Source organism: Macrotis lagotis, chromosome X, assembly GCF_037893015.1.
Source record: "Macrotis lagotis isolate mMagLag1 chromosome X, bilby.v1.9.chrom.fasta, whole genome shotgun sequence".
Lineage (NCBI taxonomy): Eukaryota > Metazoa > Chordata > Mammalia > Peramelemorphia > Peramelidae > Macrotis > Macrotis lagotis.
The window spans coordinates 225526461-225545038 of record NC_133666.1 but is presented as its reverse complement, the minus strand read 5'-3'; the positions used below and the strand labels follow the sequence as shown (position 1 = coordinate 225545038).

Genomic DNA, 18578 nt, shown 5'->3' with positions numbered 1-18578 from the left:
GCAAGGAAATGAAAACCTTTTGGGTCATGTGGTAGCATTTCACATAGTTCTATCTTTTCTAAAATAGTCAATATTCAGAATAGTAATGATGCTTTACCTCAGAGCTCTTACAAAAAACTTTTTTTTCAATTGACCTGATGGGTTTAAATTGCAATTTGTATTTTGTGCACTGAAATTCACATATTTCATAATTTATTTAGACAATTGTGAAGAATATTGATCCTAAATAATTATCTCAAAAGTGACCTAAATGGTTAAGGGTTCCAAAAAAACCAAGTGATAAGATGATTAGTAAAGGAATTGGGACTTTTAGTTTGGAGCAAGTAAGAATAGGCTGAGAGTGAATGATAAGAGAGCTGTTTTCATAGTTGAGGAGCCATATGCAAGAGAGGAAGCTAGGTGGAGTAGTGGATTCCTGAGTTCAAATATGACCTCTATCATTTCCTAGTTGTGTAGACTGGGCAAGTCTCTTAATTTTGTTCATCTTAACTTTTCCATCTGTATCTTTGCCAAGAAAGGCCCAAATAGGGTCACAAAGTGTCAGACACAACTGAAACACTTCAACAGCAAACAACAAAGGATGAATTGTGTGATCCCCCAAAAGTATAAGTATTATCTCCTGACAAGGAAGAACTTCCAAGTAATTTAAAAGTTTCCACAAATTCAAAAGTCTGCTTTATGATAAAACAGCAGTAGTAGTGATAGTAGTGGTAGTAGTGGTAGTAGTGGTAGTAGCTAACATTTATATGGTAATGTGTCAGTCATTGTGTTAAGTTCTTTACAGATGTTATCTCATTTGATTCTCACAATAACCCTGGAAGGTAGGTGTTATTATTATCCCTGTTTCACAGTTGAGAAAACTGAGGCAAATAGAAATAAAGTAACTTAGCCAGGGTCACACAACTAGTAAGTATCTGAGGCTCTTACCAAGCCTAGGTTTGATGTTCTATTCATTGTGCTATCTAGATACTGAATTTCCCATCATTGTAGGTATTCAAATGAAAGGTAGGTGACTGCTTTTCAGGTATTTGCAGCAGGAATTCTTGGATCAAGAAAGACATTCTATAGAGCTGTAAGGAAAAACATAAGAAAAATAGATAATTAAATAAACATCTCACACCAAACCCTATTACAGAACACCCAGGTTGGAAGAGACCTGAGATCATCATGTCCAATCTATAATTGAGCATCAAAGGTTCCCAACCACAACTCCAACAAGCAGTCATTCAGATTTTGTACAAAGAGTTCTAGCAAAGAGGAACCCACTAATTCCTGAGATAGTTCTTTCCACTTCTAACTATTACTAATTCTTGAAGAAATATTCCTTCACAATAATCCTAAATACATTTTAGCTTTTACCTATTGTTCTTGGTTCCATTCTCTAGGGACAAGGAAAAGTAGTTTTATATGAATATTTCACATAATTGAAAATAGTTATCTTGTCTACCCTATCTTCCATTTCCTAGGGTAAACATTCCCAATCCCTTCTACTGATTTTTGAGATCTTCAAAAGTAAAGGTATTTTGTCCAGTAAGAAATTAATATTATTCTTCATTTTCAAAGATCTAAACATTTGAGTCTCAAGTGTATTTATTTTCCCCCAAGAGAATGTGAGTGCCACTCTAACAGGAATTGTTTTCTCATTCTTTGTATTGTCTAGTACAGTGTCCAGTACTATATCATGTGCTTTAATAAAAACTTTAGTGACTCACTAATTTATGATTCCTTAGCACAGTGGTCTAACCACCTACAAAAAAAATCCCTGCCTTATATGAAAACTAAAAATAAAAAAATTTTTTTAAAAGCCCAAGATGCACAAGGTTGGTGCACAATTGGAGCCAAGATCATCCACGATGATGATGGACTCAGTGGGGACTCACATGAATCCTCTCCTCCACAATAAAATGTAAGCAATTTATCTTTGTTTATTCAGGTTTATCCTTTTATGTTTCTTCTCACTCCTGTATTTGCACTTTAAAGTTTCTTATGTAATTATGATCATTTCATTAGAAATGCTGGAAAGTATTCTGCTTTATTAAAGGTCCCCCCATAGCTATTAAAAAAAAGAAAACTAATTCCTTAAATTATAATGTGATACAATAGCGCAATTATAACCTTTAGTTGTGGATTCAAATCTCACCTGTCATTTGATGCTGGTGTTACCTTAGCTAAGTCACTTAATTTCTGTATGTCTCAAAATTTGTAACTCTATCACCTGGAATAAAAATATAATATAAAGGTAAGTGACCCATTTCCTAGTTTTGCTACATGGGAGAAAGTATTAAACTTTATTGGGGGGGGTGGCAGTTAGGTGGTGCAGTGAATAGAGCACCAGCCCTGGATTCAGGATGACCTGAGTTCAAATTTGACCTCAGATACTTAAAAATTAACTAGCTGTGTGACCTTGGGCAAGTCACTTAACCCCATTGCCTTGCCAAAATAAAAACTTTATTGGAGGAGACAATTTTGCACTAGTTCATGACTCAATATTAAAAGCATATTATAATCAAAATTAAAAACTAAAAATTGGGAAACAAGCATTCTAATCCTAGCAGCAAAATTCTAATTTGCTATGTGACTCTGTCCATGTCATTTAATTTTTTACTTTCTGTTTTCCTACCTATAGCATAAAGGTCATGGATTAGATCATCAAAGACAAATCCAAAATGCTGTTTCCAACCCCCTAAATCCCTAAACGTATTTTTTAAAGATTCAGAAAGAAAAAAATATTCTTTGAACCAAATATATAAAAATATTCCTAAGTTAGTGACATTAAAAATGAAAATTCACATGAAACACTAATTATTATGTACATATACATGTTTATAACATACCTTATTCTTAAGATTACGGAAAGTCTGTGAAAATTCATGATACACATGTAAAAACTTTACTTACAAAATACTCTTATCTTAAGAATAGAAAATTTCAAAGTTTTCATTTTGAAAGCCCTTAGAATCATCCATGTGTGAACAATTCCTAAATTGCCTTAAGTGTAAAAGATTGCCGTTATCTCCACCTACGGCTGAGCCACAATTGCTGTGCAAATTTTTCTTCAAAGTTTTTAAAAAAGAAAATTTTCCTAAAAGAGAAATTTCATCTGAAACAAGACAATGAATATCTCAAAAGATAACTATTCACAAAATGAGGAAGTACATAGAATAAATGGCATGCCAACCACCCCCACAGCTCTGCAGCGGAGGTGAGGGGCATGAATAGAGATAGGGCAGAGATAAGCTCACAGACAGAAGGAAAAGTTGAATTGCATTGAATTGGAGAAAGTGAAGAATACACAGTATTTTTCAACATCCACACCAACAGTTAAGATGGAAGTCTTCTGATATCATTGTATTTGGCAGTGACCTTTTGCTACTGTGAACATGCTGGCCCAGTAAATAAGCAATTATTTTTTTAGGTTTGGGGTTTTTTTTTTGGCAAAGCAATGGGGTTAAGTGACTTGCCCAAGGCCACACAGCTAGGTAATTATTAAGTGTCTGAGGCAGGATTTAAACTCAGGCACTCTTAACTCCAGGGCTGTTGCTCTATCCACTGTGCCACCTAGCTGCCTCCAAATAAGCAATTATTAAGAGTAACCAAGTGGAGCAGTGGATAGAGCTGAAGTCAGGAAGATCTGAGTTCAAATTTGACTTCATACATTTGCTAGCTATGTGACCCTGAGCAAATCACTTAATCCTGTTTGCCTCAGTTTCCTCATGTACAAAGTGAGGGGGGGAAGGAAGTACCTATCCATCCCAGTATCTTTTCTAGGAAAATAACAGAGAGGTAGTCACAAAGAGTCAAACATGACTAAAAAAAATTATTGAAGAACAAACAAGGGCCTACTATGCACCTGTTACTGTGTTAATCAGGGATACAAAAAAGGTAATAATAATAATAATAATAATAATAATAATAACAATCCTTTCAAGGATCTCAAATGCCAGTGGGAAAGACAACATGAAAACAACTACACACAAACAAAATATATGCATATTAAACTGGAGGTCAACAGATGGAAGCACTAGCATTTAAGGGAATCTGGAAAGACTTTTTTACAGAAGCCAGAATTTTAGCTAGGACTTGAAAAAAGTAATAGAGATCAAGAGATAGACAAGAAAAGGGAAAGAATGCATTCCAAGAATGGGCGACATTCAGTGAAGAGAATCCAAATTAAGAGATAAGTTGTTTTCTAAGAAGAACAGCTAGGAAGCTGGTGTTTCTGGATAGCAGACATCATTGATATATGGAAAATTCACTATGATGAATTATCAAATTGTCTTTTCATGGAATCTGCATGCTTAGAAGCAACTTAGAGAAGTCAGCCAGTCCTACCCCAACATAAAGAATTATCCTTAAGAACACCCAATCTCTTTTTGACCTTCATCCACAAAAGGGATGTTCCCAAAGGCATCCCGATCTGTTTTTTAGTAGTTCTTATTTTTATAATTTTTTCTTAATTTTGTAAGAATTTGTAAGGAAAAAAAGAATTGTAATGAATGCTCTTTGAACTAAGATGCCCTGACTCCAAATTAAGTGCTAGTTCCAACATGCAAATCTCAATATGGCCCTCATCTTTCTTTTAGGTAAAATTAATCATTGTAACTCAGTCCTTTCAAGATACATAGTATGCTTCAACTTCTCTTTTTAAAGTTTTTTCAGTTAACAAGCATTTATTTTCTCTCTCTCCTTCCTACTTCCCTCTCTCTTCAGACAACCATCCAGTTTTAGCCACAGCTTAGAGCAGGGGGCTTTGCCTTTGTGTGTGTGTCATGAACCCCTTTAGCAGTGTGGTAAAACCTACTGACCACTTCTCACATTAATGTTTTTAAAAGTATAAAAATGAAATACATAGGTTTACAAAGGAAACCACAATCACATTAAAATATAGTTATATAGTTTTGTTTTTTGCTTTTGTTCTCAATTGTGAGGGATTTAGTTTTTATTTTAAAGAAATACAGTTTATAAATATTTTTGCATATATATGTATATTTATATAATTTTTAAACAAGTTCTGAGATCCCATGTGCCTTGGATCCATAGCACCTTTCTTCCATGTGGTTGGAAGCTTGCCCACATACCCTCTGGATTTCTTCTCTCCCACCTGAAGTACTCTAGTCTTCTTCTTCTTCTACTCTGCCTCTTCCATAAACTCAGGAAGCGGCAACTGAGACCTTCCCCAACTCCCTCCATGTTCAGACTGTCTTTGATACCAGATTTCTTCCCAGAGGGTTTGATAATTGAGGTACTCCTGTATTATTTCCTAAAGAACATACTTTCCTTCTCAGTTTCAAGTAGTTTGACGTGTGGTCATCAAAAGGCGCCACAAATTGCCAACTTGTGCTTCTTGTTGCAACTCACATTAATTTAAATACCCTACATCAAAAAAAAAATTTAAAGGGCTGTTCCTTCAAACTATTTTATAAGCCACCAAGACTTCAGAATTTCTAAGAAAGCCACAACACAATCTGTAATACATTATAGATTTTAAGCACAGAATCTTATCTGTCCTTTTGTATGCAGACCAGAACTCCTCAAAAACTGATCAGAAGCAGGGCTCACATTCCAGAACTAGTACCACAATTTTGCTGCTAGTCTGAAAAATAATTAAAGTAGCAGATGTTTGAGTTGCCTGGTACTATTATTTTCAAGGGGTTTCATCGGCAATGTACAGTTTTAAATTGGAAATGTACTATAGTTCTATTGTTCCACTATGGAAATTTTTAACTAACTAAAACCAGAACCTAGAAATTATTTTTCAAATGAAAAATCAAAAGGAAATGGAACATAAAAACTCCCTATCCTTAATCTTAAAACCTTAAGACAAAATCTATTCTCCCTGCCCCTACATTTTTTATCCATCTGACCTTTCTTCCTCCTCTCTCCATAAACCCATCCACAAGAACCAAAATACACTAGGTGGGGACTGGATCTCCAACCCACTGCTGACACAATAATATTATATGGTATGGAATACCAGTTCTCTGGGAGTATGAGAGAGGTGACCTAAAGAATGTTTGGGATAGTGCTGCTAGCACTCCTGCCACATTGGCCCTACCCTGACTGGATAATAGATTTCAAATAAGGGAACTTAGAGGTTATCTGATGCAGAGGTGTCAAACATGCTGGAAAGCCCATTGACAGTATGCAGTCAGAAATACTCTCAAGTGTTGCCCAAACCAGATTAAAATGTAATCGAGAAATATTGAACAAAACGTATCAAAATACAACAAAACATAAATAGCATTATGTTTTAAGATTTTTTTTTTATTTAAGGCAATGGAATTAAGTGACCTACCTAAAGTCACACAGCTAGACAATTATTATGTATCTGAGGCTGGATTTGAACTCAGGTACTCCTGATTCCAGGGCTAGTACTCTATCCACTGAGCCACCTAGCTGCCTCCCCCCAACATGTTTTAAGATTTAATTTAAGATTATGGGGTCCACAAGGATCCTTATATTTAGATCTGGTTGTTGTTGCTGTTGTTCATACATTTTTCAGTCATATCCTATTCTTTGTGACCCCATTTAGGATTTTCTTGGCAAGTACTGGAATTATTTGTCATTTCCTTCTCCAACTCACAGGAAACAGAGGCAAACAGGGTTGAGTTATTTACTTGCCCAGGGGCACATAACTAGTAAATGTCTGAGGCCATATTTGAACTCAGATCTTTCAGACTTTAGGTCTGACACTATTCACTGTGCTACTTAGAGACCTGATCTAGTTTAACACTTTCATTTCATGGAACTGGCCAAGGCTCTTGGTTCTCTCCTATCTTTCAAATCAAAGGTCTTCTCCTTACTTGGAGAATGTTCTTCAACCCTTTTTTTCCCCATGTCTAGATTCTTACCTTATTTTGTGCTTTACTGATGTTTGATAACTCATCAATAGATATTAAAGTGGTTACTGATAATGATGTATTGTGGGAGTCAGAACCACAGAATGCTAGAACTAGAAGGAAACTAAGTGCCAACTATGTGCCAGTACTTTAAAAAAAATAAATAGTCCAGCACACTCATTTTACAAATAAGAAAATTAAGTATAAGAAAATTTGAATGAAATTTCCAAAGTCTCTCTGCTACAAAGATTAAAACCAAAGTAATTAGATATTCAGTTCAGTGTTTTGAGTTTGGGTTTGTTTGTTTGGTTTTTCTGGCACAATCTTTACTTCCAAGGATAACCACTTGCCTCCAGAGATAGTCACTTACCTCCAGGAATAGCCATTCTTCCCTGGACAGATAATGAGGTTGAGTTTCCTACGTTTCCTTTCAAATTCCTCAGAGCAATAAAATGTCCTTTACTCTCGAATACCAGCATTCTGAGATTGAAGGAAACTTTTCCCTCAGGAATCAAGTGAATCCACACAGACAATATTCCATCTCTGACCTTCAAGTTTTTGCACACAGCACCTCCCATGTCAGAAATGCTCTCTCTCCCTACTCATAGAATCCATCATCCTCTTTAAGTTTCAGCTTAAGTGACACCTCTTCAAGAGATCTTTCCTGGGTCTTTCAATTGTGTCTCCTTCAATCTCCACAATAATTCTGAGTATTCTTGTGTTTGTGTGTGTGCAAATATATGTGTGTGTGTATACATCATATATTTATTTGTGAATAGATTTTGACCCTTAATTGAATATCAATTTCTAGAGAACAAAGACTATCTCACTATTGAATTTGAACTAATAGGGCATTTATAAAGTGCTTCCCTTATGCAACACACAGTAAGAAGCACTGGAGATATAAATAGAAAAGTTAGAAAGACCCTGCTTTCAAGGGACTCCCACACTCTAATGGGGGAGAAAATATATACAAAACAATTCACCTGCACATTAGATGAAAAAATCCAATAGTCCTCAGGGTGCAATGGCAAATGCCTCTTCTTTCATGTCATTTCCACTGTTCTAGTAGCTTCTTATGTTGCACCATCTGACAATGCCAAGGATTTTGGTACTCTGACTTCAAAAGTTGTCTCTTTAGCACCAGGAGCAGTTGTCAAGCTGCATCTCCACAGGGACTGCTTTCCAAAATGATAGTTGCAGATACTGAGCTGGAAGAATTTCCATTCCCAAGGCTTTATGGTTTGGGATCCTGGGATAATGGGTCTGAGGAATGTGAAGAACGGTGGTAGTCAAGGTAATGGTGGTCCTAGTTATGTTGCCTCCTGCATTTCTCTCAGGGTGATTAACTACTTCTGTATTCCCATCTCCTAATACAATAATTGTTGTAGTTGGGGGTTAACAAATGCTTGCTGGGCAGATTTCAAAAAAAATCTGAAAAACTTGCATGAACTGATGCAAAATGAAGCAAGCAGAACCAGAAGAATATTGTACACAGTAAGAGCATGTAAAATGATCAACAATAGCAGCAAAACAATGAACCTAGACAATTCCAAAGGACTCATGATGGAAAATCATACTGACCTTGGAATCAAGAGGACAGAAGTTCAAAGTCTGACACTTACTAGCTGTGAGACCTTGGACAAGTTACTTAACCCTGATTGCTCTGCATCCAGGACCATCTCCAATCATCCTGATTTCTATCTGGCCACTGGACCCAGATGTCTCTGGAGGAGAAAGTGAGGCTAGTGACCTAGCACAGCATCTCCCTCACTCAAATCCAATTCATATACTTGTCATGGCATCACCTCCCTGATGTTATGGTCTTCTTCAAGAATGAAGGACAAACATTATGATGATGATTGAAAATGCTATCCATATTCAGAGAAAGAACCGATTGAGTCTGAATGCTGATTGAAGCATAGTATTTTTCATTTTCTTATTTTTTCAGGTTTTTTCCCTTTTGGCTTGTTTCTTCTTTCACAACAAGACTAATATGGAAATATGTTTTACAGGACTGCACATAAATAAACTATATCAGATTGCTTACCATTTTAGGAAGGGGGAGGTGAGGAAAGGAAAGAGGAAAAAATTTGGAATTCAAAACTTTTTAAAATAATGTTAAAAATTGTCCTTGCATATAATTGAGGAAATAAAATACTATTAAAATAAATACTTGTTTAATTGAATCATACAAGAGAGACATCTGGGGATGGGATCATTGAAAAGGCTGACATTGCTGTCATTTCTCCTCTTGCTTGCAATAGATAGTGACTTCCATGCACACATTCTCTTGCTTCCCCCTCTGATTTCTCCTTTCTCTCCTCAAATCCTCTCCTTACCCCCCTACACCAGTTAACATCTGCTTAAAAAGGGGAGGATATAAGTGAAGACTTGGCAAACACACACATCCCCTCTGAAAGCCGGCTGGCTCCTGGGCTACACTATGCTATGTAATCCAAGCAATTGCTTCTCCATTTTCAGGGCTACTAAAATTTAATGGGATATAGACAGATACAACTCCCAGTCTCTTAGGACCAAAGAGGCACTGTGAGCTCTGGACAATGAAAAACTGCCTCTTTTAATGGAGTCAATGACCTACCTGATCATTACCAAATGGATCTCAAAAACATCTAAGATACATTTTGACTGAGTTGAGAACAAAGTGAGAACACTTTGTTGTTATTGTTGATTACTTTATAATTTTTTTCCTACCAACTTGTGTTTCATTCAAACAATTTTTAAAGCAGGATAAGGGGAAGGAATGGAGGATTCAAGAGAGGTGAGAAATAACCAGAATGATAAAAGGTTTATAATAAGAACTTCCCAATCCCCCAGGGTTCATCATAAAAATTTCAGAGAACAAAATCTGAAACTCTAGGGGACCTTGACAGCTTTTTTTTCTTTCTCAAACTATTATAATAGTATATGTTAGCTATTATAATATCTGACTATTATAACAAAAGATCAATAGTTTATAATGTTCAATATACAAGTTCTCTTGAGGACATAAATGTGGCCAATTCACAGCAGTAATACTATCTAATGTCTTGCCTGCATTGTAAAATGCTTTGAAATATGTTGAGTACATGCAGCACAGTGTCTATTTACATTAAGTCAGATTCTCTCTCATTTATTTATTATGCACACTGCTCTTAAAGGAGGAAGCCTTCCCTCCTTTGTGTGAATCTATGATATTTCCATAGAGCAAGACTTGCCTAAGTGCATATTTGTTTTCTTCTTGTCTTTTTGTAAACAGATTTTTCCTTGGACACTCCTCAACTAAAACTTGTTTTTAGGACAACAAAGTACAACCTGCGTCAAATCTCAAAGATTTTGGTATTGCTTTTATACCTACAAATTCTAAAGATTTATAAAGCATTTGAATAATGTTCCCCTCCAAGTGAAAAGCCATAATTTAGCCCCACCCTAATTATATAATATCATCTCCCATGACTCAAGCAAAAATCATTTTATCCAATCTAGTCCAGTGCAATTATTCATTAAATAAACCATGCTCCTTACCAAATCCAAATTTGCTTATATTGTCTTTCCCTCTCTTGTGAAAAGGTTAAGAGTTATCACAACTTCTGCAGGTCTGCACAAATCAGTTAACCCAGGTAATATACCCAGTTCCTGACTCCAGGAAAAAGAAAAGATTTGGGTTAGCCTGAGCCTCGTTTGCATCTGATGCTTTGCTCAAAGTCCCTACTTAAAGGACATCACCTCATTCAAGCAAACTGATTGTATGTGCCAGCATGTCATACAATGGGAATCATTTTAACCCTCCCTTTTAATACCTATTATCAGGCTTATTTAAAATACCTTCCCATTTCCACCAACTCAAGCATAATTTATCTTTCAGGATTGAGGTCATGGGTCTGACTTCCTCTGATACCTTTCCTAACTGATCTTACCCAAACTGATCTTCACCTTTTGTGAATTCCTGTAGAATTCACTGTCCCATCAGTTTCATGTATCTAATTTCCCCAGTTTGATTAAAGCTTCCTTCATAGATAACAGAAACAAAGAACAGTGACATAAAAAATTAATTTATATTTTTAACACATTAGATATTTCCCTCAAAAAATCCAAATTACTTAACAAAAATATATTCCTAATGCATTGCTAACATAGATCACAAACATTTTTGGCATCTTTTCAGCTGACTTTATTTATACTAATATACCTACATAACAATAGTTATTTTGACCCTGTTTTCTTTAGTATGCATCACTTGCTGTGTCTTCCCATATTTCTTTAAATACTTCATATTAGCCATTTTTTTTAGTTTTTGCAAGGCAGTAGGGTTAAGTGACTTGCCCAAGGTCACACAGTTAGGTAATTATTATATATCTGAGACCAGATTTGATAAAAAGCATGACTGTCAACATTTTTCTACATTTGTTATTCTTTTTCTGTCAAGGACCTCCTTAAACTATATAGTCCCAGGAGTAGAATCTCTGGTTCAAAGGGCATGAACATTTTAATGTCATTTATTGCTTAATTTCACATCATTTTCTAGAATGATTGAATCAATTTATAGTTCAAGCATCAGTGAATTGATATGCCTGTTTTCTCAGAGTTTCTGAACTTGGATGAATATAGCCTGACAAGTCATGGTTTAACTCTTATTTCTCTTATTGTTAATAATTTTGAACATTTTCCAGATATTATTGTTATTTTATCTTCTCTTTTCAAAACTATTCATTAACTGCATTCTATTGAGGAATGATTTTTAAGATATTTTGATACAATTTCCTATAGATTCTGTTCAAAATGCTATTGAAAATATTTGTTGCAAAAAAAATCTCCAATCCTTATCTTTTCTCTCTGATTCTTGCATCATTTTTTTAAATTATATAATTTAACTTGTCTCTTTTATCTTCCTTTGGTAATAAATTTTCCCTTATCCATAATTACAAACAGCATAATCTTTCATTTTTCTCTAATCTTTATGGCATAACATATATTGAAGTAAGATAATTATATAAGAGATACAGATCTATATAATAGATATATCTTTTAATCATTTGGGACTCACTGTGCTATGAGATGTAAGATTTTGAACTAAACCTATTTTTTTTTGCTTCACTGCTTTCCACTTTTCCTTACAGTTCTTGCTGAACAAAGACTGGGTCCCCCAGGAGTTTGGGTGCTACAGTTTGTCAAATAGTAGATTATTTTCCTCATTATTTCTAAATTTTATTTGTTGAATCAAGTCTATTGATCTGATTTTCTATATTTTTACCCAAAACCTAATAATATTGATATTCACAACTTTATAATGTGGTTTGGGATTTGATTGTATTAAACTCTACTCCTCTATTTTTTTTCATTCTATTCCTTGATATTTTGATCATTATTCCAATGAATTAATTTTATTATAATTTTCTTTAATCATTTGATTTATATAGGACATAATCTATAGAGTAATATGGGGAGAATAAACACTGTTGGCAAGGACCACTCATGATTACCAAATAATTCTTGGTTTTCTTTTCTTCCTGTTAAAAATTGTTTATGTCCTAGATGTTTTATTAGTTTAGTTCTAAGATACTTATGAATTTTGCTACATCAAAGAGATTTTCTCTTCCTCATATATTGTGTATGAGGCATATTTGTGAGGCATATTTGGATTTTTTTGTACAGGCATATTTGTTTTTTTTTACCCTGCTACTTTAATGCTAAAATTATGAATTGTCTTGATTAACTTTGTCATTAATTATCAAAAGTTTGATAAATACTCCATGATATTAGTAAAAAGAGACAATTTGCCTCCCTTTTTTCTTTGACTATTTCTTCAATTTCTTTTTCTTGTTTTACTCCCAGATTTAGTATTTGTTGTACTATATTAAGGAATAATGTAGACAGTGGACATTCTTGTCTCGACTTTACTAAAATTTTTAGTGTTTATTATAAACAATTCTCTCTCTTGTTTTTAGAGAAATACTTTTTATAATATTAAGGAAAAATTCCTTAATGAGTGGTATATTTTCTAGAATTTTAAAATGATTTTTATGTAATAATACAAGCTTATAATTTTTTTAAATATGATTTATTAAGTCTATAATTACTCTTTCCTGGATTTCTTGATGTATTTCTCACTCTAGAAATTTATTAAAATAACAAAGTTTCAGATAGTTACAAAGTTTTTATAGGCTGAACCTTCCTTATATTTCTGATCCATACCTAACCAGATGACAATGAGTTGTTTTTTTTTTTCTTTCCAATATATTGCTATAGACTCTTTGTTAACTTTTTATATCAGTATCCCTTACAAGGCAATACTCCTTTCTCTCCCTGATTTGAATTTCAAAACTATATTTGATTTCAAAAAGGAATTTGATAAGGTCTCTTCTTTCACCAGTGTGAACCAGTTATGTAGCTATGGCATAGTTAAATATCAGATAGAAAAGAACTGGCAAGAGTCAATAAGGAACTTTTCCACCAAGTAGCAACCTAAGTTGCAGGCACATGCTTCAGGTATCTGATAGAGAGACTCCTCCCAGGAAGTAGAGAAGAGCCATTTCAGTTATTCTTTGCTTGTTTTTCATACTTTTTATACTTTATAATTTCATAACTTTTTACTTTGTGAAGACCACCCCCCACCTGGAGTCACTGAGTATATCTTTTCAAAAGAACAAAAACAATGGACTCTGTGGGACACACTCTTTCATTGGGTCCAGGAAAAGTGTTCCTGGGACACTGCAGACATAGTCTAATGGATTTGTAAAAAGACTTACTAAGAGAGAGGACACTGCAGGTACTACCATCTCCTGATTACTTTTATAGTAATAGGAAAAAAATAGAAAAGAAATAATCTAACATTACCAGAAAGTGAAATTAGAGAGGGAAAATGAGGGAGAGAAAGAAGGAACCATGAGAATCTACACTTAATTCCCCACGAAGTTAGGATCCATTAGAGCCAAGATTAAGAAACTACTTTAATTAGAGACTAAGATAGACTGGAAATACACTATGGATGGGCAGCTGAATTATTGAAGGAAAGTACCCTGGAAAATATATATATATATAAGTATACACATACACAGCATCATAGATGCCAACATTAGTTGTCCCATAGTGGGCTTGTTGTATCCAGCTCTGCCATTACAAAATCTCCTAAATTAGGGTAACAAAATAAAGCCAATTTCATCACCAAAATCAATTTAACCAATAGTACAGGAAAGGTTTAAGTCCAGATGAGAGAAGTGAAGTAATATACTATCAAGGAAATAGAGTAAAAATACAGATCAAATTTGGCAGCAGCCACTCCATTGTCTTCTTTAATGGTACTATGAAACTTAAGAGTCACTCTTAAACTGTCAATGAGAAATCTTTCTCCAACTTTTGTTAGCATTATTAGAACAGCATTTAATTATATTAAAAATAAAAAGTCTAAAAGGAATCTACAAACACATAAATGTCACTTTCAGCTCATATAGCATTTTACACTCAGATAAAGGATGTGGTTGGAAATTTTATTCCCAGAAAACTAATGGGGGATAGAGCTTTATGATTAGCAATGATATTTGGTATGAAAGGTGATTTTTCAATTCCTTAACAATAGCTCATGCATGCTAAATCACAACTAGCTTTTTATGAAAACTGTACTGCTAGATAGCAGGTGGCACCAGAACAGATTATTTCAGGAGGTTTTGACTGACATTACCAAGTTACTTAATGTAAGGGAGAGTTCTTAGAGTGATCCTGATTTAGTGAGATAATCTATCAGATAGAAACATGAATTTCTATGATGATGGAACCTCACCTTATGGGAAAAGAGATATGCTATAAGGCAGAAGTTGAAGTTGGAAAGAGTACATTCCAGACACATGTGATAGCTAATACAAATGCACAGAAACAGGAGATGGAGAACCATATGTGAAGAACATAGACAATGTCAATTTGACTGGATTACAGAGTGTGGAGACGAGAGGAATGTCCAATGAGATTAAATAGGTTAGAGCCAGATTGTTTAGAGATTTAAAAACTTAGCAAAGCAGTTTTTTATTTTACCGTAGAGACAATAAGAAGCCACTGGAGTTAAGTAAACACTTGGTCAGATCTGTGTTTAAGGATAATTGTTTGCCAGCAATAAGTACAATGGATTAGAGTAAAGAAGGACACCTAAACCAATTAGGACACTACTGCAATAATCTAGGACAAAGGTGATGAGGACCTGAATTTATGGGATACCTCTTTCAAAAGGGGTTGGATGTGAAAGATATTGTGAATAAAAAAAAAAAGACAAGATCCAGGAAATGAATGGATGGTCAGAGTGAGGGAGAATAAGAAGTTAAGGATAATATCAAAGTTATTAACTTTGAAAGACCAGAAGAAAGAATAACTTTGATAGGGAAAAATGAATTTTAGAAGAGGAGAGCTTATGAGAAAAGGTAAATAATTCAAGCTTTGCATATGTTTAGATTCAGATGTCTTTGGAAAATCCAGTTTGAAGTGTCCAATAAACTATTATTGTTTAGGAATAAATCGGGGGATTGATATGTCAATCTAGGAATAATCTGCATAAAAATGTCTGTTAAACCCATGGGAGCAGATGAGGTTATCAAAAGGGAATAGAGGAAGAGGAAAGAAAAAGACCCAGGAAAAAAAATTAGGGAACTACCTGAAATAGTGGTTATGGTTTGGATGACAAGCCAGCAAAGGACAATTAAAAAGCACTTGGACAGGTGGGAGGCAAATCAGGAGAAAGCATTTTCACATAAACCCAGACAGAAAATAATATTCAGAAGAACAATGTAATCAACAGTATAAAATTCAATAAAGAGATCAGGAAGGTTTTATCTGGAAAAAAAAGAGATCAGATTTGGCAAGAGATCATTGATAATTTTGAGAAAGCAGTTTCAGTTAAGAAGTCAAAAGCCAGATTGCAAAGGATTGAATAAATGGGAGAAAAGTGAAGAAAGCAAATAAATACAACTTTTTCAGGGAGTTTGACTGAGAAAGGAGAGGTAAGGGATAATAGTACAGAGAGATAGTGGTCTATTGAAGGCTTTTTAAGCCAAGGAGAGACAAGCATGTTTGAAAACAGTAGGGAAAGAACCAACTGATAGGGAGAAGTTGAAGATCTAAGAAAAGGGGACTGATTATGGTTACAACCTGCTAGAGAAGACAGGAGGGGATTTGATCAAATACACAGAGAGAGAGATTGGTCTCAGAATGAGAAAAACTGCCTCTTTGTCAGATATTGAGGTAAAAGGAGAAAGAGTGGTGCAAGAGGTTTTAAAATGAAAAGAATGATGTTTGTTTTATTTTTTTTGTCCTCCAATCTCAAAGAAGGCCAAGAGATAATACCATGATACACACATGAATTGGATTTGAGTCAGGACATGCTATGTTAAGTCACTAGTCAACAGCCTCACTTTCTCCTCTGTAACCAACTATATGAATCAAGATGACTGGAGATAACCCTAGGTCAGGGTTAAGTAATTGCCCAAGGTCACACATCTAATAAGGATCTGAGGTCAAATTTGAACTCAGGACCTTCTGACTTCAGGAGATTCTATCCACTCTATCCATTGTACCATCTAACTTACCCTTAAGATGAAGAGAATGGGAGAAATGAACCTCATGTAGAATAGTCTCGATTTTATCAACAAATTAAAAAACAAGGTCGCTTTTCTTGCTGGACTGCTGGCGTGAAGGAGAGTCGGCTGATCTCTCCGTGAAATCTGGATCCATCCTCTCATCTGGATCGATCCCCTCAGTTCTCGTCATCATGACTGAACAGATGACCCTTCGGGGTACCCTTAAAGCCACAATGGCTGGGTGACCCAGATTGGCACGACTCCCCAGTTCCCAGATATGATCCTGTCAGCCTCCCGAGATAAGACCATTATCATGTGGAAGCTTACCAGAGATGAAACAAACTATGGGATCCCCCAGCGAGCCCTCAGGGGTCATTCACATTTTGTTAGTGATGTGGTCATTTCCTCTGATGGCCAGTTTGCACTCTCAGGTTCCTGGAATGGTACATTAAGACTGTGGGATCTCACAACTGGCACTACCACCAGGCGTTTTGTTGGTCACACCAAGGATGTGCTGAATGTAGCCTTCTCTTCAGACAACCACCAGATTGTCTCTGGTTCCAGAGATAAGACTATCAAGCTATGGAACACGTTGGGTGTCTGTAAATACACTGTGCAGGATGAGAGCCATTCAGAGTGGGTGTCCTGTGTTCGTTTTTCACCCAATAGCAGCAACCTCATTATTGTTTCCTGTGCTCGGGATAAGCTGGTCAAGGTTTGGAACTTGGCCAACTGCAAACTGAAGACAAACCACATTGGCCACACAGTTACAGTTTCTCCTGATGGCTCTCTTTGTGCATCTGGAGGCAAGGATGGTCAAGCCATGCTTTGGGACCTCAATGAGGGTAAGCATCTCTATACTCTGGATGGTGGTGACATAATCAATGCCCTCTGCTTCAGCCCCAATCGCTACTGGCTTTGTGCTGCCACTGGGTCCAGCATCAAGATTTGGGATCTAGAGGGTAAAATCATTGTGGATGAGCTTAAGCAAGAAGTGATCAGCACCAGCAGCAAGGCTGAGCCTCCACAATGTACTTCCTTAGCCTCGTCTGCTGATGGCCAGACTCTCTTTGCTGGATACACAGACAACTTGATATGGGTGTGGCAGGTGACCACTGGCACTCAATAAAGGGTCATCCATAACTCAGATTTTGAAATAAAGATCTTAATTTTTGCCTTTTGAAAAAAAAAAACAAGGTCCACAACTGGACAGGGAGTGGGAGGAGGAAATTTGAGAAGAGAAAAGAAAATTTGCAAAAATTTCTGTGGTGAGTGAAATAAATAAGCAAGAAGAGAAGAATAAGAATATTGCCTTGTTGAAGTGAGGGCCCAGTTAAGATTGAAAATTTTGAATTTGTAAAGTATCCATTCAGTATGGTTATGTAACTCCCTCACACTGTTAATCAGCTTATGAGTAAGAGTTTAGTTGGTGGGAGTAATTTCCAGTATTGAGTTTGGCAAGAAAAGAATGGCAAAGGGACACAAGAGTTTTGGATTCAAGAACAAAAGACAGTGTAGAGTTGAAATAGCTAAATATTAGGTTAGGTTAAGGTTGGAGAGGGAGGAAAGTGAAGGGAAAGCATGGATAATGAATGACAAGAAAATACCAAGGGATGGAGGGATCAGAGATCTCCATGAGGGCAAACACTAAATGTAGGAGGGGTGAAACATAGAAAAGAAGTAGAATTATAGGATGTTATGTTCAGATAGTTGAATGTCAAAATTTGTAATTAGGGGAGTAGAACATTTGTGCAAACCATTGGGTTTCACAATTCCTATGCCTAGTTGAGGTTAAGTGAAAGAACAGGTTTTCGGGGTGGCTAGGTGGCGCAGTGGATAAAGCACCAGCCCTGAAGTCAGGAGTACTTGGGTTCAAATCCGGTCTTAGACACTTAATAATTACCTAGCTGTGTGGCCTTGGGCAAGCCACTTAACCCCATTTGCCTTGCAAAAAACCTAAAAAAAAGAACAGGTTTTGGAAGTTAAGGAGACTGAGGAAATTAGGAATTCAGATATTTGAGATACCTAAGTGGATATTAGAGACCCCTAGTATAAGGGGAGGGTTTAGGGAGGAGATGGTCAGTCAGGTACTGAACTCCTTGAGAAAAGAGAAAAAATATAATCTGGAGGCTGTCATTATACTGCCCCATAATTCTGTTTGGGTGGAAAACTTTAATTGAGTGAA

At 35.7% G+C, this 18578-nt stretch overlaps 1 protein-coding gene across 1 annotated transcript; it reads left to right on the top strand.

The window, feature by feature from the left end:
- Positions 1–16569: 16569 nt before the first annotated feature.
- LOC141497855 (small ribosomal subunit protein RACK1-like) lies at positions 16570–17522 on the top strand. Its single transcript, XM_074200705.1, is given in 2 exon segments — positions 16570–16618; positions 16621–17522. Coding segments are annotated over 2 exon segments (936 nt in total). The 5' UTR covers positions 16570–16584.
- The last annotated feature ends 1056 nt before the right edge of the window (positions 17523–18578 follow it).